General features: G+C 50.1%; 2 protein-coding genes across 2 annotated transcripts in view; one reads left to right on the top strand and one right to left on the bottom strand.

Annotated features, from left to right (window-relative positions):
• PLG (plasminogen) overlaps nucleotides 1–6,450 on the top strand; it is an 86,637-nt gene extending 80,187 nt beyond the window's left edge. Inside the window, exons 28-30 of the mRNA XM_055136753.1 lie at nucleotides 797–903; nucleotides 5,222–5,367; nucleotides 5,907–6,450. Coding sequence (XP_054992728.1) covers nucleotides 797–903; nucleotides 5,222–5,367; nucleotides 5,907–6,068 — 415 coding nt within the window. The 3' untranslated portion in view covers nucleotides 6,069–6,450. The remainder of the gene's footprint in view (nucleotides 1–796; nucleotides 904–5,221; nucleotides 5,368–5,906) is intronic.
• A 453-nt stretch (nucleotides 6,451–6,903) lies between these two features.
• SLC22A3 (solute carrier family 22 member 3) overlaps nucleotides 6,904–26,205 on the bottom strand; it is an 80,015-nt gene continuing 60,713 nt past the window's right edge. Inside the window, exons 6-11 of the mRNA XM_055136096.1 lie at nucleotides 20,682–20,779; nucleotides 20,348–20,562; nucleotides 15,219–15,327; nucleotides 14,236–14,348; nucleotides 10,880–10,979; nucleotides 6,904–8,092 (exon numbers count right to left, since the gene is read on the bottom strand). Coding sequence (XP_054992071.1) covers nucleotides 8,056–8,092; nucleotides 10,880–10,979; nucleotides 14,236–14,348; nucleotides 15,219–15,327; nucleotides 20,348–20,562; nucleotides 20,682–20,779 — 672 coding nt within the window. The 3' untranslated portion in view covers nucleotides 6,904–8,055. The remainder of the gene's footprint in view (nucleotides 8,093–10,879; nucleotides 10,980–14,235; nucleotides 14,349–15,218; nucleotides 15,328–20,347; nucleotides 20,563–20,681; nucleotides 20,780–26,205) is intronic.

Raw genomic sequence — 26,205 nt, 5'->3', positions numbered from 1 at the left:
ACATTGAACTTCAAAGCGCTCAGACGTGCCCCCACATCAGAGGAGTCGTGGAGCATTCCTGTCCGTGAGGGACTCTGTGGAGGGAGGCCAGGGTCCGAGCTCCCCACAGAAGATGAGGCTGGGCTGACTGAGAAGGGGAGCCAGCGTCTGGGTTAGCAGCAAGGCTGCTCTCTCCCCGGAAGAGAGAAGTCCTCCTCTCCAGCCTGTTTCCTCCTGGACATCCTAGAGTGCCCCCTGGCCTAAATTTGGGACTGAGCTTCCCGGGGCTCTGGCCGGTAAACAGTGCTTGGAAGGGGTTGACAATCAGCCAAGACCTGGGGCTGCTTCCCGCTCTTGGGGGGCTCCATGCACTGGGCTCTCACCACAGGGGGGCGCCACATTTACAGGAGGACTGGGAGCCCCCAGGATGGAGCCGCCGCAGACATTCGCTCTCACTAAGGTCTCATGACGGGACTTCAGCTTGATGGTCCACCTGGGGGTCAAAGCCCCTTCAGTGGACACAACCCAGGGCCCCTTTATAAACTCCCGCGGACGGGGCAGCTGTAAGCAGTGACTCTCCCACCCCTGGCTTCTCCCCCACTGCCCATGTGTGTGTAGTGAAAGGCTCTAGTTACTCAGACCCTGGGATGCTCTGGGCCAATGGCAGGAGAAAACGCTGCCTCCTCCATCAGGTTGGTCCTGCACCCTGGGGAGCCCCAGCTCAGTGGGGTGCTGGGGCTCGGGGGGGGGGGGCAACACCTCCTGGACCCCCGTGGTGAGGAGCAGCAGAGTGTAAAACCCGGCGTTTCCTTTCCAGCCCTGCCATTATCAATGACAAGGTGATCCCAGCTTGTCTGCCATCCCCCAACTACGTGGTCGCCGACCGGACGCTGTGCTACATCACCGGCTGGGGGGAGACCCAAGGTGAGCTCGGCGCTGAGACCGCGGGGTGAATCCGCTCTGATGGAAGGGGGCCGCGGCACTCGGAGGAGGCGCGAGTGCTCCTGCGGGTGCTCCTGTGGGTGCATGAGGACCAGCCCCGCCTCACTGGGTCTGGGCCCCCGTCCTGCCTCCAGAAAGAGTCCCTGAGGGACGTGGGCGAGGGCAGGAGGGTATTTCTTGGACTCTCAGCCCATTAACTAATCCAAGCTCATCACTGATTCTGGAGGGCCAGGGAGGGGGCTCGAGAGGCAGAGCACTGCTCGGACGGGCGAGGCTCTGAGCTCAGTCCCGGCGCTGCAGGCCTGGTGTGGCCCTGGGGGCTTTGACACAGTCCACGAATAAGGATTCAGGTTATCTTTCATGGCAAGTTAGCTATGCCGAGCTCCCCCAAAGGGGGCAAAACAAGGGACACCAAAATCACATGAGCTGAGGTGCATATCTGTGTGTGTGTGTGTGTGTGCATGGTGTGTAGGGGCGCAGGAAGGACACCCCTTCTTGGATGGAGCTAAGTGTGGTTGACAGGGAGGGGCCTGGGAAGGGAGTCCAGAACCCCCAAATCCTCCTGGCTCTGCCATTGGTCCCCAGGACAGGTGACGCCACCCACTACTCTTTGCAGATCATTTCAGCCTTCTCATAAGCGTCCCTCACGGATGGGTCAGGAGCACAGCTTCGGCTGATGCTTCCCCACCGGCCTCTTTCTCTGCCTTCCCCACTGCTGTCGAGCCACCACTTCCTCTCCGCACTCTGGAGTCCATGTCCCCAAGGGAAGGGCCACAGTGAGGAGTGCCGGGCCACCGCGTTAGTGCACTTTAGAGAGCGGAAACACCACACGACCCCAGCGCTTGGTAATCTTGTTTGCATTTAACCAAGTGCCTGCCTGACTCGGGGCCCCGAGGTCCTCTCACTGGCTGCAGGTCTTCAGAAAGTCTCTCCCTCGCTCACCCTGTCCCCCAGTTGGGAAATGGGCACAGGGCATGGACATCCGAGTGAGTGTCCGGAGAGCACGGGGCAGGGCTCGGTCTGGTCAAGACAGCCAGCCCCATGGCCCCATAGAGTGCCCTCGTTAACGGCAGGAAAACTGAGTGTTTGTTGGGTTGAGCCCAAACGGAGATTTCCTGGTGTGGCTCTGAGTCTGCGGGCTCTCAGCCTGTCCCGGGCCCAGGGACTCTCCCCGCACGCCACGTGCCATTTGTGCCTTTGCATCCCTGCGGGTTGTGTGGCTCCGGGGTCACAGACCCTCCAGTCCGTCGCCTGCTCAGACCTGTGTCACCTGTACCTCAGCCTGGGCTGAGGGAGCCCCTTCCACAGGACGGGGTGCGGTGAGTGCCAGGCAATCAGGAAATCGGGGTCTCGTCTGTCTGATGGAAGCACAGGCGTGAACTCGTCCATCCATGGAGCTACAGCTGTACCAGCGTCTCTGTGCTTCCTGTGGCCCTGGGGGATGGTTCAGTCTCCCCAAGCCTCAGTTTCTCTATCTATAAGTCACGACAGGCTCCACTATAAGTCACGACAAAGACTAAAGTGATACAAACCAAGTCCTCAGTGCTTCAAAGACGGTACTTTACTGGATCACTATAATCATCATCACCATCACACACTGCCAAACCCTCACCCTCAGGACCTTCCTGTGGCCCTGGGGGATGGTTCAGTCTCCCCAAGCCTCAGTTTCTCTATCTATAAGTCACGACAGGCTCCACTATAAGTCACGACAAAGACTAAAGTGATACAAACCAAGTCCTCAGTGCTTCGAAGACGGTACTTTAATGGACCACTATAATCATCATCACCATCACACACTGCCAAACCCTCACCCTCAGCACCACCGTGCCACCAGCACCACCCTCACCCACTATACTCACTGAAACAGGCATCCCCACCACTCCGTAGTATTACTGCACCATCGTGATGCGAGCATCCCGCATTCCTCACCGCTGCCATCACTGGCGTCATCCTTTCTCTCACCGCCATCCCATCATCGTCACTGTCACCGTCACTGCCAGCACATCACCAGCCCGACCGTCACGTAGGCCGTGCATGGCTGAGCCTTGATGGAGCCCAGGCCTGCCCGCCTGCCCGCATCTCCCCTCCAAGTGCCTTTGTTGCTGTCTCTTCTGCCCTGCCCTCCACCCAGCCCAGACACCCGTGTCTAGAGCAGCCGGCTGAGAAAGTGACTCTGCACATGGTAATTCCCCAGGAGTCACAGGTCAGGTCAGGCCCGAGGAGCAGCTTGCTGGACGGCAGCAAAGACGTCAGCCCACCCGCCTCTGGCCTCTGGAGACGGCACCTTCTCCAAGATTTTCCCAGCATCAGTGTTCCCTGAGCAAAGGGAGGCTGGATCCAGAGAGGCTCATTCGGGCCAGCCCCTCCCTCATCCCCCACCCAGAACCGGCTCCTCCATCCTCTCTGCACCTTATCCGGGCACTGAACCCTAAAGTGTTATCCCCACAGTGGCCAGAGGGAGGCAGCATGTCCTCACTGACCACGTCAGTGTGCTGGCCACTAGCGGTTACTTGGTGTTAGAGGACACTGCGGGGAAGGTAGATTTTTAGCAACACAATTGGAGAAGACGGTTCCTCCCAACCACCACTCAGTTCAAGCAAAGCCCCCGGCAGACCCCTCAGGCCTTCCTCTGCCTCTGCACAGCCTGTGCCTCCCCAGACAGACCCCTGCCTTTCCCCCAGGGAGCGGGTTAGGGTTAGGGACTGGCAGGGCTGGGGACCCGTAGCCTCGTGGCGGCAGCCAACTGGGCCTGGGTGCCCGCCGGGCAAACGAGGACTTTCCCTGGCCAGGCGGCAGATGTCTTCTCTCATACGTGGCCCAGTGAGTCACGGGGGTCTTCGCAAAGAAAACAGAAACCTGGAGCACAGCCCATGTCCGGGCTCTCTGCTGTCCTCGGGGTAAGACGGACACATGTGGGTAGGGCTGGCACATGTCCCACTGTCTCGTAGCATCAGATGTGGTCAGGGAAGAGTTTGGCCTTTTGTGCAGGTAAAGGGACAGCAGCTCAATTTGACGCGAGTGTGGCAGGATGAGGCGAGCGCAGAGTGGCTGCTCCCGCCCCCAGGTCTGTCCTGATTCTCCTCCTTTCAACACTGTGGTGAGACTCATGGAACATGAACTTGGCTTTTTTTTTTTTTTTGCTTTTTGGGTCACACCCAGCGATGCTCAGGGGCTACTCCTGGCTTTGCACTCAGGAATTACTCCTGGCGGTGCTTGGGGGACCATATGGGATGCCGGGGATTGAACTCGGGTCAGCCGCGTGCAAGGCAAACGCCCTACCCCCTGTGCTATCTCTCCGGCCCCTGAACTTGGCTTTTGTGATGGCTTCAAAGAGTCAAGCTGGCACCCTGGACAGCTCTACTTAGAACACCTTTCTCGCCTGCACTGGTCAGCAACCCCTCCCCACCGAGTGCCAGAACATTCCCAGGACCCAGGATGTGGCTATAAGCACGGAGCACTTGCCTTTAATGACGAGAGCCGGGCTAGATCCCTTGGACCCTAAGCTATGCCGGATGTGCCTCTCCCACCCCTAGCACTGCAGTGACAAAATGTTAATTACCAGGTGAGGGGTGAATGATGCCCAAAAAAACTCTGGTTTGAATCCTAATGGCACATAGGGTCCCCTGAGCACCATCAGGAGTCACCCCTAAGCCAGAGATAACCCTTGAGCACTCCTGGGTTTGGCCCCACGCTACCCCCAAATGTTAGTGATAAGGATGGTAAGTTTATCAAAAGTCCTTATGATATAATGTGTAGAGGAAAAAAAAAACCCAAGATGTTAACTTGTGCAGTGTATTAAAAGAAGCATATAAATAGAGGGATAAAAGCTGTCAAAACAACAGTAGTTGGATTTATCAGACTCTCTTTTCATGCTAAGCACTTCTTTTTCTTTGGAGTTTAAAAAAGTAAGTAAATTCAAAACGAAACAAAACAAATCCCACTACGATAAAGGGGATGTGGTTGGGATGGACAAGTGCTTGCTGGCAGCGGGCGGGGCCATCCCAGCACTGTGGTACCAAAGGAAAACACACACAGTCAAGAAGATGAAGAAGTTCCCCCCCACACACATACACATACCCCAATACCACAGAGGGTTTCAGGTAGCCAGGTGCAGGCCTGGGCACATGGCACTTCCCGCACTGCTCAAGTGTTCAAGGGTCAAGACGAGAGGAGACTCTTGCTGGACGGACCCTGCTGTATCGGGCCTGTGGGCACACGGGACCGCTCAGTGCTGCTCACTGCTTCCGGAATTTTCCTCGCGAACGGCTCAGGTGACTGCTGTGTCCGACTCTCCCCACAGGCACCTACGGGGCGGGGCTCCTGAAGGAGGCTCAGCTGCCCGTGATCGAGAACAAAGTGTGCAACCGCTACGGGCTCCTCAACGGGAGGGTCAAATCCACAGAGCTGTGTGCGGGCAACTTGGCGGGAGGCACCGACAGCTGCCAGGTAAGACGAGATGGCGAGACGGTGCCCATTGGCGCTGGCCCTGCACATCCCATGGCCCCGGGTATCCACTTGAGGGGCAAAAGCCAACCCTGCGACACAGCCCAACAGTTGCCGCAGACCCCAGAGGTCTGTGCCCCTCCCAGGAGCCCATTGAGTGGACTTTGCCACTCGTCTAGAGAGGGACAGTGAGGTCCCTCCCTGCCAGGGCTGCGGGGTGCTGGTGGGTGGCACCACCGGGAAAGGAAACGGGATAAAGACCAGCCACCCAGGTTCAACCATGGTTTGGGATACCCCAAAGGAAACCCCAGGCAGGAAGGGGTGAGTCCAGTATTGCAGGGACCCCCCCACCTAGGAAACATGACGTAGCATGGCTCTTTGAACAGCCTCTGCCCAGCGCTGAACTGAGGCTCGTGTCCGGAGAGCAGCGAGCAGCCCCTGTGAGCAGAGCAGAGCTGGCGGAGCTGGGGAGGGGCCGCAGGGGCCACACAGCAGGACGGGCGGGGGCCGTCCTCATGCCGTCTCTTCCCCGCTCTCTCTAGGGTGACAGCGGAGGCCCTCTGGTCTGCTTCGAGAAGGACAAATACATTTTACAAGGCGTCACCTCTTGGGGTCTCGGCTGTGCGCGCCCCAATAAGCCGGGTGTCTATGCTCGTGTCTCGAGGTTTGTTTCTTGGATCGAAACGGTGATTAACTCAAGCTGAGAGCAGGCTTGGCGTGTGGGAGGCGTGTGGGACTGCAAGTTTCCCCCGAGCACTGAGCCGGGAGTAGCCCCTGAGCATGGCCTGGTGTGGTCCCCAAACCAAAAAGAAAAAAAATAAGAAAGAATAGTAAGAAATAATTCATGGGCATATGAACGAACAGGGCATCAAGTTACCAAGAAAGTAGAATATGAGATGGAATTTAGATGCTCTCGGGAGCAATGGATGAATCAAACTTGTGTACTTACGGCCAGAGCTGGCCAGCCCCACTTTTTAGTATTATTATGGACCCATTTTTCCTGACCCTGGACTGCTAGATTCTGTAATTCTGTAAGCAATACCATCGACATTTGTTGGAAATAAACTCTACTCTGATTTAACTTTGGGAGGCCTTATCTTCGTTTCTTCACTCATCTTCCCCATGACACGGTCCCACCTGGAGACACACCTCGGATGCTGTGAGGTCTTAACAAAGGCAGCAGGAACCCCTGGGGGCTACCCAGATGCTGAGTTTGTTGGTGGCAAACAGCTGGAATATGTGTTGCTTGGGCTCTGAGACAAGTATTTTTAAAGTGGAGGTGTGTGGGGGGGGATGGGGCGGGGAATAATGAGAATGAATTCTATTCCGGGGGCTAAAACCTGCTCCTGAGCCCAGCGCAGGGACACTGGGCAGCCTTGTCATTGTGCAGAGAGCCGGGCAGCAGAGAGTAACTCAAGACCAGCAGGGAGTCGGAGGGGCAGGCAGCACTGGGCCTGGCCGGGCTGCGATGTCAGTGCTCAGGGTGCTTTCTGGTGACCCAGGTCCAAACCCAAGAGACAGGATGAGCACTGTTTTGCCTTAACAATTTGCATGGTTTTATTAGTACCAAGACCAAAAAAAAAAAAAAACACATCCACTCAGAATACAATTCCAGGGTGAGAGGAAAGGAAGTAAAAATGCAAGTGCATCTGTATAAAGGGTGAATCCGAGAGCTGTGCTGATTCCATCCCCAAATCCAACATTCTCCACCCCTGGATGCCGGGCAGCACCGACACGGCAGGCAGCTGCAGATGTCCGCAGGACGCCACGCCTCCACGGCCAGGGGTTCCCCCCGCGGTGCCCATCTGGCCTGTGCACACACACCAAGTCATGAAAAACTTTTGCATCAGAAAGATGCTGGGCCTGAAAAATAGGAGAAATATAAAATATAAAGCAGAACCTCAGAGGGAGGTAGCTCTGCGCTTCCAGCAGGAAGACCCGCCCGCTCCCCCAATCTCGAGTAGTATCTGTGAAGCCACCTATAAAGCTCCCGCTCTTTCCTTTCTGGAGATCTCTGATCTGTGTTTAAGTTAAAACGTCAGCTTCTTTCAAAGACAAAAGTGCTTTCCCCTCCTGACCACAGGCAGAGCGTGGCAGGCACTCACAAGCAGAGGGCAGATAGCGCTTTGACATTAAATGCTAAGAGGTGGCGTCCACTGGCTCTGCTGTTCGGTGTCTACCCCAGGAGGACCATGCGCCGCTCAGAACCATCTCCGGACTAAGTGTGGCCCCACACTTGTGTCGGGGACCAAGAGCCCCCCTCTCTCCAATGCTCTGTCCTTTATGGCTGAGGCCTAAGTATGCCTTTACTGCCCCCCTCTCCCATGCTTCAGGGGTGCACGGAGAGGAAGCCTTGGGTCTCTCTCTGAGCAGGACCCCCAGTCTCATCCCGGAATCTTCCGGACACTCACAGCCCGAGTTTCCACCAGCGTGGAGCTGTCATGGGAAGTGGCTAGGGCTGAGACCCCCGCCACCCCGGCCGTTGCTGTGTGTGCCCAGGGGCTCAGCTGAGCCGGCCGGTGGCTGTGTGTCCTTGTGGGTTGCGCACATGGGGGAACGTGTCCAACATTCTCAACAACACTCTGGCTTGCTTGGGTGTCCCGGCGGGGCTGAAGCAGCATGTTGGCCTCAAGGTCCGGCTGGCCCTGCAGGGGCGGGGTCAGCTCCTTCCCGGCCCCTTCCGCAGCGGCCTCAAAAGTGAGAGCTGGAAACTGGGGTCTTCTTCTTCCTGCAAGACAGACAGGCACAGGGATCAGCAATGCAGAGAGGGGGAGTTTCTGGGGAGAGCTATGACAGAGCCTTCCTCTGCGGCAAGGCTGCACTCCAGGTGTCTGCCACCCCAATGTGAGAACTACAAGCCCCACGCTCTAGTGCGGGGCGGGGGGGGGGGGGCTCCTGGCTCGGGGCCGGCGAAAGAACTCCAGGTTTATGTGCCAGGCGGGGCAGGGATCCTCCACCCGCTGCCTCTGCCTTCTTTCCTCAGCCTCCTCTGGGCCCGCCTTTCTTTCTTTCTTTCTTTCTTTCTTTCTTTCTTTCTTTCTTTCTTTCTTTCTTTCTTTCTTTCTTTCTTTCTTTCTTTCTTTCTTTCTTTCTTTCTTTCTTTCTTTCTTTCTTCCTTCCTTCCTTCCTTCCTTCCTTTCTTTCTTTCTCTTTCTTTCCTTTCTTTCCTTCTTTCTCTCTTTCTCTCTCTCTTTCCTTTCTTTCCCTCTTTGTTTTCTTTCTTTCTTTCTTTCTTTCTTTCTTTCTTTCTTTCTTTCTTTCTTTCTTTCTTTCTTTCTTTCTTTCTTTCTTTCTTTCTTTCTCTTTCTTTCCTTTCTTTCCTTCTTTCTCTCTCTCTTTCCTTTCTTTCCCTCTTTGTTTTCTTTCTTTCTTTCTTTCTTTCTTTCTTTCTTTCTTTCTTTCTTTCTTTCTTTCTTTCTTTCTCTCTCTCTTTCCTTTCTTTCCCTCTTTCTTTCCTTCTTTCTCTCTTTCTCTTTCTCTTTCCTTTCTTTCCTCTTTCTCTCTTTCCTTTCTTTCTTTCTTTCTTTCTCTCTCTTTCTTTCCTTCTTTCTTTCTTTCTCTCTCTCTTTCTTTCTTTCTCTCTCTCCTTTCTTTCTTTCCTTCTTTCTCTCTTTCTCTCTCTCTTTCCTTTCTTTCTTTCTTTCTTTCTTTCTTTCTTTCTTTCTTTCTTTCTTTCTTTCTTTCTTTCTTTCTTTCTCTTTCTTTCTTTCTTTCTCTCCCTCCTTTCTTTCTTTCCTTCTTTCTCTTTCTCTTTCTCTCTTTCCTTTCTCTCTTTCTCTCTTTCTTTCCTTTCTTTCTCTCCTTCCTTCCTTCCTTCCTTCCTTCCTTTCTTTCTTTCTTTCTTTCTTTCTTTCTTTCTTTCTTTCTTTCTTTCTTTCTTTCTTTCTTTCTTTCTCTCTCTTTCTTTCCTTCTTTCTTTCTCTCTCTCTTTCTTTCTCTCTCCTTTCTTTCTTTCCTTCTTTCTCTCTTTCTCTCTCTTTCCTTTCTTTCCTCTCTTTCTTTCCTTTCTTTCTTTCTTTCTTTCTTTCTTTCTTTCTTTCTTTCTTTCTTTCTTTCTCTCCCTCCTTTCTTTCTTTCCTTCTTTCTCTTTCTCTTTCTCTTTCTCTCTCTCTTTCCTTTCTCTCTTTCTCTCTTTCTTTCCTTTCTTTCTCTCCTTCCTTTCTTTCTTTCTTTCTTTCTTTCTTTCTTTCTTTCTTTCTTTCTTTCTTTCTTTCTTTCTTTCTTTCTTTCTTTCTTTCTTTCTCTCTCTTTCTCTCTTTTCTTTCTTATAAACTTATTCACAATATTTGACTACAGCTACTATTCGAACACCAGTCCCACCACCATGGCACCTTCCCACCACCATATTTCGAATGTTTCCATCCTGAACCCCAAACCCTGCCCCAAAGTGTTGGAAGAATCAAAGTGATTTATTTTGTATTGCTTGTTAGGAACAATCCACTAAAAATGAGACCCAAAGAAGGAGTTTCTTAGAGGAACGTGTGTGCAGATTGTTGTATTTCACCCAGGAGCCACAAAGCCCTTCTGTTAGAGATCAGTAACATGTTGTTAAAGGTTGAGCCTTGTGTGCTTTTATGAATATATTTCCCCCTAAGATTGGTTGCTTTCTACTTTAAACCCCATCAAGTGTGGCGTGCTACTGTTGGTGTATCAGTGGTGTAAAGTATGAGACGTCGTGTGACCACAAATGCGTTCACTCATGGGGGAGGCTTGTCTGGGCGTGTGGGAAGCAGCTGGGAGCACGGCAACAGGCGAGTTCTAGCGGTTTTCAGCTGCTGGGGCTGACTCCAGGCCTGTCTCTAAATTTCCCTCTCCGACTAGGGTTCAGCACCGAACCTGCTTCCGTGGGACTCACGGGAGGACGGTCACATCGACCAAGACCCGGGCAGGCTCTCGTTACTCCTTAACCTCACCACAGGGTTTGGCCAACCACACGCAGACACAGCTTCTCGGAGGCCACACACACAAGCACCCCAAGCTCGCCGTTTCTCCCTTCAGACCCCGGAGGGGGCTGAATCTGCCCGACGGCCTCTATGTCCTTTGAGAATTTCAGATAACAGATGCCGTGGAATGAGCTGCCAGCACAACCGAAAGCCCTTTCAATTGGAAAAATACTAGTGTATTTTGCAAGTTGAGTCAAAGTAGGGTTTTTATTTTCCAGAATAAGAAAATATTGAATGTAATTCACAACTTAACTGTGACTGATAAATCATATTTTTGCTAGATTTTTTTTATTGGGTATCCCTCTGCTCCTCCTTACCCTCCCCTCCATCCCACCTTACCCCCTGGCCTGTGGGGTACTGACCCAGATAGCACTGGGGCCTGGGGAAGCCCGTGCGAGGGGGCAGATGCCTGTGCTCACTGCTGTCCCCAGGGCAGGGATCTTGGAGTCCCAATGACGTGTCCATGGTCTTGCACCACCAATCGTCTAGAATACTTCATCTCCCACCACCGTCCCTCCACCTCATGGTTACATGTGCCATTTTATTTAGGATACACTGGATTTTATAAATACCTGCCAAGCTTTTCCACGTCGTCGACTGTCTCTGGCAAGGCCATGCCCTTGGTTTCAGGCAGAAGCATGACAAGACCACCGCAGATGGATGCCAGGACACCTGCAGGACAGGCAGAAGGCATCAGGCCTCTGGAGACCGCGCAGGCTCCCCGTGGCCTGACGCTCCCCCCGGGTGCTATGATGGCTACTGGACTGACCTGACCTCGCTGTCCGGGCTGCTCCGTGATGATGTCAGATATGTCCCTTTTTCCAACACTGTAGCAACCCATCATCCCTAGACCCCTCCCTCCCTCCCTCCCTCCCTCCCTCCCTCCCTCCCTCCCTCCCTCCCTCCCTCCCTCGCTTCCTTCCTTCCTTCCTTCCTTCCTTCCTTCCTTCCTTCCTTCCTTCCTTCCTTCCTTCCTTCCTTCCTTTCCCTCCCTCCTTCCTTCCTCCCTTCCTCCCTCCCTCCCTCCTTCCTTCCTCCCTTCCTCCCTCCCTGCTTTCTTCCTTCTTCCCTTCCTCTCTCCCTTTCTTCCTTCCTCCCTTCCTTCCTCCCCTCCTCTCGTCCTTCCTCCCCTCCTCCCCTACTTCCCCTTCTCCCTCCCGCTTTCCTTCCTTTTTTCCTCCCTCCTTCCTCCTTTCTCTCCCTCTTTCCTTCCTTCCTTTCCTCCCTCCTTCCTTTCCTCTCTCCTTCCTCCCTCCCTCCCTCCCTCTCTCCCTCTTCTCTCCCTCCCTTCTCTCCTTCCTTCCTTCCTTCCTTCCTTCCTTCCTTCCTTCCTTCCTTCCTTCCTTCCTTCCTTCCTTCCTTCCTTCCTTCCTTCTTTCCTTCCTTCCTTCTTTCCTTCCTTCCTTCCTTCCTTCCTTCATTCCCTCCCTCCCTTCTTTCCTTCCTTCCTTCCTTCTTTCCTTCCTCAATAATTTATTGAGTGCCTACTAAATACCAAACTCAGAGAAGATGTCACTTTCAGCTTCAGAGGAGAAATAAACCCATCATAAAATAATCACCTCTGCTGCTTCTTCCTGCCCCACATACTATATCCATTCCCCCTTTCCTCTGCCCAAGGGCAATCTCCCAGAGTCCACTGGGATCCTTAGATTTAAGTTTCCCGCATAAATCTTCACACTTCCAAATAGTAATTCACTGATCACAAATAAATGTACCTTGCCGTTCAAATTACTTTATGAGTTTTCAGGAAGACAATTAGAATAGACTGGGTTGAATTTCCTTCTGCTTTCTTTTTTAAAAAAGATTTTAAAAAATTAATTACTGCAAGATAGACCCTTACAAAGCTGTTTATAATTAGGTTTCAGTCATATAGTGTTCCAACACCCATTCCTTCACCAGTGAAAATTCCTCAGCACCCAGTAGTGTCCCCAGATTTCTCCCATCACCACCATGCTCCCCAGCCTGCCTCTACAGCAGGCACTTTTCTTTTCTCTCTCTTTTTCTCTCTCTCTCTCGCTTTCATTTTTCCCCTAAATTTCTTTAAGGTCCCTCTTTCATGAATTCAGTGAAGACTGGGGCAAGCAAGACGAGTATGAACGTGAGGGTTCTCAAGCAGGTTTCTGTGTGGGCATGTGAAAGGGTCTGTGTCTCTAGTCTCTTTCCTACAGGAGGTTTAGCATCACAGCAAACAGAGGCAGGATACTGATAGAGACAGGACCTTGAAAAGACAGTTTTCAGTCTTAATAATAAGTCTAAATAAGTTTTATTTTACTTTTTAATGTAGGAGTATTGCTATTTATTCAGCCATTGATTAAGCTGATTGAATTGGGAATGAACTCCACATTACTTTTTAAAAAGTTTTTCAAATTGAGTATCTGTGATATAGACCATTACAAAGCTGCTCATAATTGGGTTTCAGTCATACAGTGATCCAGCAGCCATCCCTCCACCAATGTACATTTCCCACCACCAATGTCCCGTTTCCCCACCACCGTCCCCCAGCCTCCCTCTATGGGAGGCACTTTCCTTCTTGCTCTCTCTCCTTTTCCTTTTGTGCATTATGGTTTGCAATACAGGTGCTAAGAGGTCACGGTGTTTGCTCAGGGCATTCGGGATTTTTATCAGAACAGTAAGGCTGGAGTAGCTTTTCAATTGGGTGGCTGCTTTGGGGTGTGGATGTGACTGCCGAGGCTTCTAGAAGTATAGGGAGGTGGGGGGAGGTAGCCCTTTTGGACCTTTAGAAAGCCTGGAGATTTCAGTCACAAAAACCTCATACCAGAATTTTCAGCAGATTATGTCTTGGTGAGACTCGTCCTGAGATGGTGGAGTCAGGCCAGGGGCATGGTGGCAATTTTAGACTATGGAAGCAAATGGCTGTCGGGGGCTCTGTGTGTGTGGGCACAGGCCAACCGCCCCCCACCCCCCGCCACTCCGATTTACCCCAGTCTGTTCAGCCATGCACAGGTCCGAGATTAATTGCAGCTTTTGATCTCTTTCAAAATTTATTTATGGGTCTCTGAAATAAGGCTAATAAATTAGCTTGTATAGCTGAGCCAGAGGTGGTTTGTGGGCATGGCTCTCACATACCTAACTTTTGGCCATTTAATTTCTCGGTAAACTTGGCCCCAAGTTGTTGTCCAGCCAAAGGCACAACAGCAATTTTGGGGTATCAGGAAGCCTGAAGGCACAATCAGGCTGCTGATGCACTCGCTGCACAGGTACAGGTTGACTTGCTGGCAGCACCGTACCCCAAGTCTAGGTAACTTTTATCCTAATTTTAAAACATAGGGAAGATCTACTTTTTTTTCCCTGAAAATGAGTAGTTTTGTTTCTCAATATCAAAAGTTTCATTGTCTTTAACTTTGAACTTAAAGAAAGTTAAATTGGATGCAGATCATTGCAACTCTTCAATCTAAAGAAAACTGAAATTGTTTAGGGTTTCACATTTCATTGCATTCCTATTGGTTTCACATTTTATTGTATTCCTATTGGTCCCTCAAAATGAAAGATTTTGATGGATAGCATTCATATCCAATGTAATAATCACTATGGAATTATATTAATGTTAAAAATTTTAATCATTATCATCATCATTCCGTTGATCTTCGAATTTCTCGAGCGGTCTCAGTAACATCTCATTCATCCTAGCCCTGAGATTTTAGAAGCCTCTCTTTACTTGTCATTCCCAATGATGCCGCATTGAAGGCTCTTTCAGGGTCAGGGGAATAAGACCCATCATTGTTACTGGTTCTGGCATATAAATACACCATGGGAAGTTTGCAAGGCTCTCCCATGTGGTCAGGAAACTCTCAGTAGCTTGCCAGGTTCTCCCAGAGGGAGAACTAGACTATAAAATGTCATACGTGCTTCCTGGAGCTTTTTTTTTATTTTAATAACACTTAAAATAGTATATAAAACAAATTCTCACCAAAAATGATAAGAGGTAGTTCAAGCCACACAGCTGCTAGCCGGAAGAGCAAAAATGGGGCTATGATTCCCCCAAAATCACACAAACCTGAACAGAGAGAAACTCCAAAGTTTCTGTGGATTAAAAAGAAAAGTGTTTTAGTGAAAAATATTCAAAGAAAATCAGGATAAATACAACATCAATACATTGAAATAACAAAGAAATGATAATTTTTTCCACTTCAATGGGTTTCCAACCGCCACTTAAGTAAAGGCGGGGGACAAACTTGGTGGTACTCAAGAGTGAATCCCGGTATTCACCCTTGGCAGTGCTTGTGGGAGGATAACACGTACTGGGGTTGGCTGCACACAAGGTCAGTGTCCTAGCCCAGGTACCAGCTCTTGGGCCTCATCTATTTCTACAGTTTTGACTTTAAGAAGTTCACTTTCTCAGGCTCTAAGTAAAGCGTTTCCATTCTGCACCATCTGACACAGCCTCCGTGTGAGTCACGGAGAGGAAGGGAACACACTGACTGTGTCGGAGGCAATTACCAGGTCTGAGGCACTTTCCCTTGGCCGTGCTCAGAGCCCGCAAATATCCCCCAGGAAAGGAGGCAAATGGGAATAGAGACCCAGGGCACGGGCGCGCTTCTCTCACAGCTGCAGCTGGGGGAAGGACCTGGAGCAGGTGATGCTAATGAGTTCAGATCTCACCTGCAGCTCAGCCGGAGTGCTAACCAGCCTTCCTGGCTCCTATCTAGAACCTTCCACAGAACCACGGCTGTGCGTAGAGATAAGACTATGAGAAACCCTTCTTTTCAAACACGCAGTGCAGCCCACAGGGGGCGACAGAAAGCAACTGGAAGGCAGCCTTTGTTCCTTGGCTGAATCCAGGCCAGGGTAATTCCCCACCAAGGGAAGGAAACTAGTTTGGTCGGGAAATCAACCTAAGACGTTGGGTTTCAGAATTACACTGGAGAAATTGCGACATCAAGGGGGACGTACCGTAAGGTCGTTGGATACAATTCCGAGTTGACCAAATAAACGATTTCAAAGGCCATGGTTATCCCGAGTCTGCCCAGGGTAGCCACTGTGGTCCTTAACCAGGGTATTCCTGCAAAGAGAGTGGGGCGGGAAGAGTGACAGTCACTTTTAATAACACTTGAGCACATTCTTGATGTTCCTGATAACCTTTCAGTATATGTATTGCAAACCACAATGCCCAAAAGGGGGCGGGAGGGAGAGGGGGAGAGAGAGAGATGGTGGTGGGGGGGAGAGAGATAGAGAGAGTTGTAGAGGCAGGCTGGGAGGTGGGGTGGTGATGGGAGGGAGGAACCTGGGGACACTGGTGCTGGGAAATGTACACAGGTGAGGGATGGGTGTTGGAGCACTGTATGACTGAAACCTGACCATGAACAGCTTTGTAAGGGTCTATCTCACAGTGATTCAATTAAAAAAATTTTTTTAAAGAAAAAGAAATCAGCCAGAGGGGCCACGTTCTTTTGGAGGGAGGGGTGTCAGAGCCCGTTGTGGTGACACTCTGCCAAATGGGCTGCATGACTCAATGTGAGAGCCCCAGGAGGGGGCGCCGCTCAGGCTCGGCAGTGCTCAGGAGTCCCCGTCAGTTGATGCTCAGGCCTAGCACGTGCAGAGCCTGCCGCCCTGAGCCCTGGGCTAGGACCCGCCTTGGGAGTCTGATCCTTCACTGTTAGTCAGTTCCTGTAAAAGTGGGCCCTGCGGGCGTGCGGCGGCTCTGGACAAAGCACCCCCCTTCTCCAGAGAGACCAGAGGGCAAGGCCAGGCGTCCCCTGGGAAATACTCCCTTCTGTCTCTCGAGGGAAGAAGGAGTCAGCCACGTCTGTGCTGAAGCCGGAGTTCTGGGCGTGGGGAGAGCGATGGGATTCCAATATGCTCCAGCAGCTGGGGAGGAAGGACCGCGGTGCCCGGGGCGGGGGGGGGGGGGCGACCCAGTGCAGGAAGTGGGGGCGCCCAGCACAGGGCTGCCTTTGCTCCCAAAAGGAAAACGGCCCTGGATTCTCGGGCTGATCTGGAATGCAGCACTCAGCGGTCCTCTTGCTCCTACAGCCCTTGCCCTTTCCTGAACCCAGGATGTTTTAGAAGAAAAGTTGGCCTGGGGGAGGGGAACAGAGGACAATCCGGCTCAGTGGGCCAATGCATGTCCCCGCGGGAGAACATTCAGCGAACAACAAAAGCGGGGACTCGCTGAATGAAACCCTTACTTAGGAGGGTGAGCACAGGAGACCCGGGGTTCAAGAACCCCCCCCAGTCACAACCAGGAGGTCCCCATTCCCGAGGTTGGAGTGCAAAGTGGCTGAGAACGCGTGGTGTCTGCGTTTCTTCCCCAGGGGACGCCATCTGGGCCCATAACAATCAGAGACGGAAGCCAAGGGGCAGGGGAGGGGTGACCCTCAGCGGCTCTGCAGGGAATGCTGGGAAATAGTTTCATTTGGATGTTGCTTTCCCAAGAAGGCCAGGGAGGAACTAGGAAATGCATTGCACCCTGCCCTTACTGAGTGAGCAAGTGGTACTGTGCTAAGAGCCACGGAAAGTGGGTGCTGCCACCCAGATGGCCTGCACCCTGGCCCGCTGGTGCCCTCCCCTGCAGTGCTCCTTGCTTGCCACCTCAGAAAGAACAAGACTGTCTGGGTCAGCCTCCTGCATGACTGTACTCTTCCTACCAAAGCAAGGTCTCTCTGCAGTGGGTCCCACCAACAACCAAGGTGCTAGTCACCCATGGAGGCAAGGCTGCAGAAACCTGGAGACCAAAGACATTGCACACACCATGAAAATCCTGTGCAGATATACACACACACCAGAAAATAGACAAGCGTTCAGAGTAAGTACAAAGACGGCCAGAGAATATACAGAAACCTTCAGAGGATACGCAGAGAAATATATATATATATACATATATATATATGGAGACTATCAGAATATACAGAATATCAAAATACAGAGACTATCAGAGAATATAGGGGCTATAGGGGCCAGGGCGATAATACAGTGGGTAGGGCGTTTGCCTTGCAAGAGGCTGACCCGGGTTCAATCCCAGGCATCCCATATGGTCCCCAACCACCACCTGGAGTAATTCCTGAGTGCAGAGTGAGGAGTAACCCCTGTGCATCACTGGGTGTGACCCAAGAAGCAAAAAAAAAAAAAATCTGAAAAAAAGAGAATATCAGATAATATACAGAGAGTATCAGAGACTATCCGAGAACACACAGAGATTGTCAGAGGCTATCCGAGAATACACAGAGATTATCAGAGGCTGTCTGAGAATACGCAGAGATTGTCAGAGGCTGTCTGAGAATACACAGAGATTGTCAGAGGCTGTCTGAGAATACACAGAGATTGTCAGAGGCTGTCTGAGAATACACAGAGATTGTCAGAGGCTGTCTGAGAATACACAGAGGTTGTCAGAGGCTGTCTGAGAATACACAGAGGTTGTCAGAGGCTGTCTGAGAATACACAGAGGTTGTCAGAGGCTGTCTGAGAATACACAGAGGTTGTCAGAGGCTGTCTGAGAATACACAGAGGTTGTCAGAGGCTGTCTGAGAATACACAGAGATTGTCAGAGGCTGTCCGAGATACACAGAGACTATGAAGGAGCACAGAGGAAATATCAGGTGGATTCAGAGAATGTAGATCAGAAAGCGCTTCTGTTTGCAGCCTGGAGCAGCCCCGGTCTCTGTGAGCTGGGCTTTTCTGGAACAGGCAACCTCCTCCCACCATGCATGGCCACTGGACTGCCCTGGGACAAAGTGACTCTGATGAGAGGGAAGTTTCACGGGCTCAGCTCAGCACACAACTGAGGGCGAGTAAAGCGACCCGCTAGGACTCGTGAATCTTATCTACTACGTTCGTTCTCAAACACTAACCGTCCCAGCCCAATGCTAAGTTCCTCCTGGCACAGCAAGTTTCTGCTTGTTTGGGGCCCCGAGCAGCTGTGTGTGTTCGGGTTCTATTCCTGGCTCTGCTCGGGGCGGCTCCTGCTGATGTGGGGGCCCATGCGGTGCCAGCAGTCCAACTGGGCCTCCCTCATGCAATGTCCATGCTTCAGTCCACTGGACTATCTCCCTGGCCTGCCAGTTCCAGGGTGAAGGCTGAAAAGGGCGAAGGGCTAGCAAGGGCTCCGTGAATGGGGTGTGTGCTTTGCATGCACGAGGCCTTGGCTTCTTCCCAGCACCACACAGCTCCTTCCACACACCACAAAGAGTCAGCCCTGAGCACTGAATCAGAGCAGCCCCTGAGCACTACCAGGTATGATCCAAAACAAACCAGAGGACCAGAGAGACAGGACGGGAGGGAAAGCCTTGCTTTCCGAGTGGCTCTGTAGGCACCCAACCCTGGTTCCAATGCCCACACCGCACATGGTTCCCTGAGCACTGCTGGGATTCACTCCTGAGTCCAGAGCCAGGGACATCCCCTGAGCACCAGTAGCCGTGACTCAAAATCCAAAACCAAACCAAACCAAACCAAACCAAAAAAAAAAAAAAAATAAAACCAACCAGATGCAAAAGACAAAGAGCAACAACAACAAAAATACCAAAAAAAAAAAAACCCAAAAACCAAAAAACCAGACCTGTCTTCCACAGAATCAGGAGGACCCAGAGGAACAAGGATCCCTGCAAGACAGACCCGGTAAGGAAAGACTCAGACGATTACTGGAGCACAGAGCCTGGGCTCTGCCTCTGGGGGAGTCAGGGAAACCCCACAGAGCTGCTTTCTTCTGAGAGAGACGTGAAAGCCCCAGTTTTCATTTCAGAAAGTCTTAGCCCCAACAGCCAGGTTTGCAGCCTCCCTACACAAACGCGGGTTTGCGCTGGCAGCGGGCGCCGTGAAGAATGAAAGGGCTTTGTTTGTCCGACTTTAACTAGAGCTCCAAAACCCGGGGTCAAGAGCAGTGAGTCTTAAAAGAGGAGACAGAAAAAAAAAAAAGATTTCTTTTTCCAGAATTTCCTCCTCCAGACCGGGAGAAGTGTGCGTGGCGGAGGGGAAGTTTCTGTCTGGTGCCTTGGCCCCGGCAGGGGTGCCAGCCTGCCGCTGACATGTTGGAAACGACCAAACGTGGTGGGAGGGAGAGACTTGCTGATGCTAATCCAGCAGGCCAGGCACCAGGCCCAGAGGCTGCTTTGAGTGGGAAAACAGGATGGCCAACTTTGGCAGCCCGGCTGACCCGGGGCGGGAGGGGATGGAGGCTCATCCTTGCCAGTTCATCAAAGCCAAGAGGGGAGCAGTCCAAGGTGCTTAATATGCCTCTAAGATGTACCCCAGCTCCCCTGAATCTCGCTGCCACACACAGTTTGGGGCATGGAGGCCCCAAACTGACCACGGAGATTGGCCCATTCCCTGGAGCAGACCCCACCGAGCCTTGATTTTTGCTCAGAGCATCTCCCCTGAGTGTTGTTGTCTGAGTGGCTGCAGCTGCTGCGAGTGGGTTCACAGTCACCCGTCCCAGCTCCTGGCAGCTCCCAGTCCTGGAGCACAGTCCTATGCTCCACGCCGGGGAACCTCATGATGCTCTCAAAAAAATCACTGCCTCCTTCCCTCCTGCTCTGACTCCTTCCTCCATATGCTGAGTTCTGCCTCCAGGACCCTTCCAAATTCCAGGATTAAACACTCACTTCACTGACTTTTTTGTGTTTGCTTTTTCTGCAGGTAGTATACTCTTTCCTTTAGCATCAGATTTTTGTAGTGTGCAGTCCCTTAACAGGTTGTGAACACTCTAAACCCTGGAACTACACCCCTCCTGGTGTCACCCCACCCTTTGCATGGGCCAGAGTACCCAGGGCACATGCTGAGAAAACGAAGTAGCCATGTAAGTGGTAGCACAAGTACCAATTAGCTAAAGGTGATGGAAAGTCAACTGCATCCACATGAGCTGGAGCTCACGTCCAGAGAACAGAATGATCCACAGACCCGATCTCACAACTCCCAAGTCTTTGCACAGATCCAGCACAAGATTGAGACATTACCACGGACTGCCTGGTACTGTGATTTGGAAGCAAACGGTGCATTTCCCAGGGATAAGATGTTCCCCATGTCTTGATTATTTTGATTTGAATTTCTCATCTGAAGATCTTAGCTGCAGTGCATATTGGGAAAGCCATTACCTTCTGGTAAGAACGCAGTGACAAGACATGCCACCCCTGCTACTATGTTGCTGACAGCAAAAGGCAGGCGACGGCCTAAGCGTTCAATGGTCAGTAAGATCAAGATCGCTGCTGGTAACTCCACCACTCCGGAAATGAGGAAGTCAATATAGAGATTGCCTCCTGTGATCCCCAGGCGCATGACGAGTCCTTGGTAAACCACGGCGCTCGTGAACCTGCAGCGAAAGTCAAGACAGCAGAGAGGCAGGATTAAGACCGCACATCAGCGGCTGAGAAATAGGGCGGTGCTGCAAATTTGACACAAGCTTTAAAATCCATCATAAGCCGAACTTACCAAGCAAACATAAGTATAAGGGTGCACTTCCTCATTTGGGGAGTTCTCACCAGATCTAAAAAGGATGGATTACTAACTTCCTCATCTGTAACAGTGATCTATACAAGAGAAGCAGATTTCAGTAGCAATAGACAGCAAGACCTGCACTTTAGAGACTTGTTCATTAACCACATGCAAAGTCACCAAATCAAATGATCTCATTCAACTGACCAGGCTCTTTCACTTTAGGTCTGAAAAGGGTAGTTCTCTGCTGTGCTGAATATGTCCCATTTCCGAGATTTATGATCATGACAAATGTCTATTTTGTTGTTAATAGCAATAGCATTTCGTGTTGACCTGCACCGAGTGCTTGAGGAAGGAAGGTGTGTTCTATGATGAGTTGCATGCTTTATCAAACTGGGGGAAATTAGCCTAAACATGACCAACGCTGGTAGAATCCCACTGAGGACTCAGTTAGCTCTGAAATCCTGAGACATTATGTTAACAAATGAGAGAGCAGCTACTAGTTCAGTCTGTCCATCTGCTAGGATCTGGCCCCCAGGTTTCCCCAGGAAAATGCAGCTCAGCTCTATTTGGTCATGCCCCAAATTGGTTCTTTTTTTCATTAAATTAAACAAATATCACCTGTGTTGAGTTCCGTATCAGACACTAAAGAGGTTGAGCTGCAGAGTAAACTTACCAAGACCGCATTTGGGGAAGTGCCTTAGGCTTCCAATCCTGACTTCCCTTCCCCTGAATGATCTTCCCTGTCTCAGCGAGATTTGATAGCTCTGACCTTACCTCAACTACTGGGTACCTAGTATGGCACCAGTTTGACATCTGGCCTAGATGGATAGCTTTCTCCCTTCGTGAGCCCTGCAGCTCACAGGACAGTCTTGTGGCATAAAGCAAAGTGTCTTCACCACAGATCACGGATGCATGCTGAAAAATAATATAGCCTTGGCTATATCTGGCCCCCTGAGTGCATTGCCACTCTTTGTTCTTTCAGTGTCTGGGGATGAGAAACCCTTCTTACTGCTCACACTCATGGCAGATCCAGACAGAATGAATAGAAATTGAGATAAATGGTGCCCAAACTGTGGAGATCGAGTTCCTCTCCTAGCAGCCAAGGGAATTTGATTTAGAACAAATCTACACTAGACAACTCTTTGCAAATATTACATCAATGAGTCAACCCGAGCTTGGTCTCGGCTCCAGTGCTTCCCCGAGAGAAAGTCACATACACAGAGAAAAAAGATTGCTAAAATACTTCTTTGAATTACTACCCTTTCCTTGGTCTTCTCAATTAGGTAATTCTTCAGGGCACATTTTTCATATCTGACCATCTCTTAGATTGGGATATGTCTTACAGTAGAACTGAGAGGAAAGCCAGGTGGTGACCATTACAAATGCTCCATTAGATGACCGTGTGTCTTAAAATGAAGAGTGGATTGGGGCAGTACTCAACCCCTGACCCACAGACCAGGACAAGTCTGCTGAAATGTCCTGCTGGTCCACAAAAGAGGTCTATCGTGGCATGCTGTGTCAGTACTATTGTAAATATGGCACATGTCATATTCTTATCAAAAGCAGTGTTTTTATTTCTGCTCCAGCAGCCTGCAAAATATTTCTTCAAAAGTTACTGGTCTGTGAGTACAGAAAGATTGAAAATCACTTCTTAGAGTCAATGAAACAATAGTTGCTTTGGAGACAAGGCTCAGGGTGCTGCTCATTGTTACTGTCACCCATTCTCTTCTCATTGCTCCCATTGTGAATTCTTTTCTCCTCCTCTAGAGCAAAGAAGTCCGTGCAGCTTAGAGGGGCCTCCAGCTGCCGGCTGAAGCCACATTTCCCAGGCTGTCTTTTAGCTCTGGCCGCCTTGAGGTAAGATCTCAGCCATGAGGTGGCTGTGGAGGCGGTGAGGCGGAACTCTGGGTCTCAGCCTTGAAAGGGGCAGCCGAGTGCTCTTCCCTCACCGACATCCTGTCCCTGAGGAGGAGCAGGAGGAAGAGGAAGGGTTGAGCAAACACGCCCTTGTAGGTGAGATGGAGAACAAGATCAGAGCCTGGGCCTGAGCCCTCAAGCTGCATTCCAGTAGGGCTGTGCACCCTGGCTAGGGCAGGGAGAGAGAAGGATACTTTCTTTTCTTTGCTGTTCGATCTTTTACGTCTCTGTTTCAGCAGGAAGTTAGCTGCATTAAAAGGGTCTTCCATGCAGATCAAAACAACAATGAGACATCATCTCACACCACAGAGACTGGCCCACATCCCAAAAAACAAAAGCAACCGGTGTTGGCATGGTTGTGGGGAGAAAGGGACTCTTCTTCACTGCTGGTGGGAATGCCGACTGGTTCAGCCCTTCTGGAAAACAATATGGACGACTCTCAAAAAATCAGAAATTGAGCTCCCATTTGACCCAGCAATACCACTCCTGGGAATATATCCTGGAGAGGCAAAAAGGTATAGTAGAGATGGCATATGTATTTCTATGTTCATTGCAGCACTGTTTACAATAGCCACAATCGATAAAAACAGAGTGCCCAAAAACAGATGACTGTTTTAAGAAACTTTGGTACATCTACACAGTGGAATACTATGCAGCTGTCAGAAAAGATGAAGTCATGAAATTTGCATATAAGTGGATCAACATGGAAAGTATCATGTTGAATGAAATGAGTCAGAAAAAAAGAGACAGACATAGAAAGACTGCACTCATATGTGGAATATAAAGTAGCAGAGAGGTACGAGCTTGCAATGATGCAATTTCTGGCAGAAATTTCTCTGGACTTAGTTACTAAAATACTAAGATACAGAAATCCAAAACCATGCGGCCACCATTGTGGCCGCTCGACCACATATCTCTTCATTCTCAGCAATGGAAAACAAATTATCAAATGCTTCCTTTTCAGCAGGTCCAACTTTTGGGGAAGAAACTCCAAACAATAATAGTGAGTATTTTGTTGAAATATTGAATGTAATCAAAGTAAAGTGAAAGTAAAGTGAAGTTTATCAGCTACAAAGGCGGGGTGGGGGGCTGGAGGAGTTGGGGAGTGGGGGGTAGGTTTACTGTGATTCTTGGTGGTGGAATATGTGCACTGGTGAAGGGATGATGGGTGTTCAAGCATTGTATAACTGAGACTTAAACCTGAAAGCTTTGTAACTTTCCACATGGTGATTCAATTAAAAAATAAATAAAATTTAAAAAATTAAAAATTAAATAAAATGGTCTTCCATTAATCTAATTTTTAAGGCCCCAATGAAAGATTTTTTTTTTATAAAACTTAACTTCACTTTACAGCTCCAAATTAAGGTAGAGATCTCAAAAAATGATAGACAAAAACTTAGTATAAACTTAGTATATTAGAGTATTATTAAAATGTTTCCCACAATCAGTGTCTACATATTGCCAACACTGAAATTCTGAAATGGCTAGCTTCTATGGAGTCTAAATATTTGCCTTATTCTGGGCTAGGTATTTTTGTGGACCTTTTACTTTTCATTAAAACTTCATAAAGTTACATTTTTATTAATTCCACTTTGTAAATAAGAAAGATAAGGCTAAGGATTAAACAATAGGAAGTGGGGCCAGAGATGTGGCCCAGTGTTAGAGCACCGAGGCTCTCACACATGAGACGCCCTAGATTTGATACCTAGTACCACAAAGAAATAAAACACACCATCACTTTTTCCCCCCTCAGACATGGGTGACCAAAGAGGGAGGATGGACGAAGTAGAGAAAGGGGCAGAGGAAGGAAGGAAGGAAAGAAGGAAGGAAGGAAGGAAGGAAGGAAGGAAGGAAGGAAGGAAGGAAGGAAGGAAGGAAGGAAGGAAGGAAGGAAGGAAGGGAAGGAGGGAGGGAGGAAGGGAAGGAGGGAGGGGGAGGGAAGGAGAGAGAGAGGGAGAGAGGGAGAGAGGGAGGGAGGAGCAAGCTAAGCCAGATTTGAACCCAGGCTGCTGATAGTCTTTTTTTTTTTTTTTTGGCCTTTTAGGTCACACCTGGGCATTGCTCAGGGATTACTCCTGGCTCTACACTCAGGAATCACTCCTGGCAGTACTTCAGGGATCATATGGGATGCCAGGGATTGAACCCGAGTCAGTCATGTGCCAGGCAAACACCCTCCCTGCTGTACTCGCTACGGCCCCTAAAAGTTCTTCTTTTAACCCTCTACAGTGCTAAACACAGGGAAAGGTTTTGTACTCTAGGAAAGTTCTCTTAATTTGTGGCTCCTTCTCTATTTCTTTAGAGGGAAGAGGGGCTCCTAGAAGTGTTCAGGGGATCTGAGGGCCACTCCGGCAATGGCTCAGCTCTGGATGGCCACCTGGGACACCCAGTGATGCTCAGGGGACTTTGTGGTGCCTGGAACGGAACGTGGAGCCTTCACATGCCAAGCACATGCCCCATCCCTTTGGGCTGTACTCCCCACACCCCCAGCTCCTTCTACGTATATTTTGAGAAAGATATTACAAACTTGATTAAAAATCAAGCCTTGGAACCAGAGTAATAGTACGGTGGGTGGAGAATGGGCCTCGCACGTGGACAACCCATGTTCAATCTCCGGCACCCATATGGTCCTCTGAGCCCACCAGCAGTTATCCCTGAGCACAAAGCCAAGAGTAAGATAAGAGCACTGCAGGGGGTGGCCCCCAAGCAAATAAACAAACAACAACAGCAACAACAAAATTAAGTCATTAGCTTACAGTATTATTTTACGGGCAAGTGATATATGAGTAAAGTCCCTCTTCCTGGCCAGTCAAAGGCTTAAGAGTACTTCTAAGGCAAGCAGCATTCTGCCACAACAGAGTGTGAATCCAGCTGGTCTTCCATTTACTAACACGCCTTCCGTAGTGACGCAGATACCCCTAAAGATGATCCAACAACTGGTGTCCACGGACAGTGAGACACTAGAAGCCTTGGCTGGGATTCATCTGGTGGAGTTTTGGCCATCCTGGCCAGCCTTGGTTCTTTAACAGCAACTTTGTGCTACCTTGTGAAATTAATTTTTTCTAGTGCCAAAGGTTTTCCAAATTTTGCTGAGTCAGAATCAGATATAAAAGACAGAAGTGCTATACACATGTTTTACAATTTGCTCAATTGGTATTTGATTTACATTCAATTGCAATTTAGTAAATTGCAGACTTCTGCTTCTGTGAGCTTTGACAAACATGTTGAGTCGTATGACCACCATCATGGCATAGAATATTTCCACCGACCCCAAAGCTCCTTCTCTCTGCTGCCTATACTCTGCCCCTACCCTTCACTTCTTCCTGTCATTACAGTGTTGCCTCTTCTAGAATTCTCGTGAGCAGAACACTCAGGACCTTGCCTTTTATACAGAACTTTGGAATATATTTTGTTCTATGTTTACAGCATCTAAGTCGTGCCTGTCAGCTCTGACTCGGAGCAGTCAGGTGGGAAACACTCCAGGTAAAGTCTTTTGCGGGTCTAGTTTCCTGGGCAGGCGGCTGAGAGAGGACAGGGCATTGCTACCAATCCAACTACCATCTGCTTCCTGACGCTATTTGCCGAGCCGGCTCCTGCTGCTCTG

Source organism: Sorex araneus, chromosome 4, assembly GCF_027595985.1.
Source record: "Sorex araneus isolate mSorAra2 chromosome 4, mSorAra2.pri, whole genome shotgun sequence".
NCBI lineage: Eukaryota > Metazoa > Chordata > Mammalia > Eulipotyphla > Soricidae > Sorex > Sorex araneus.
Note: the sequence above shows the minus strand (reverse complement) of the source record. Positions and strands in the feature narration are given on the sequence as shown.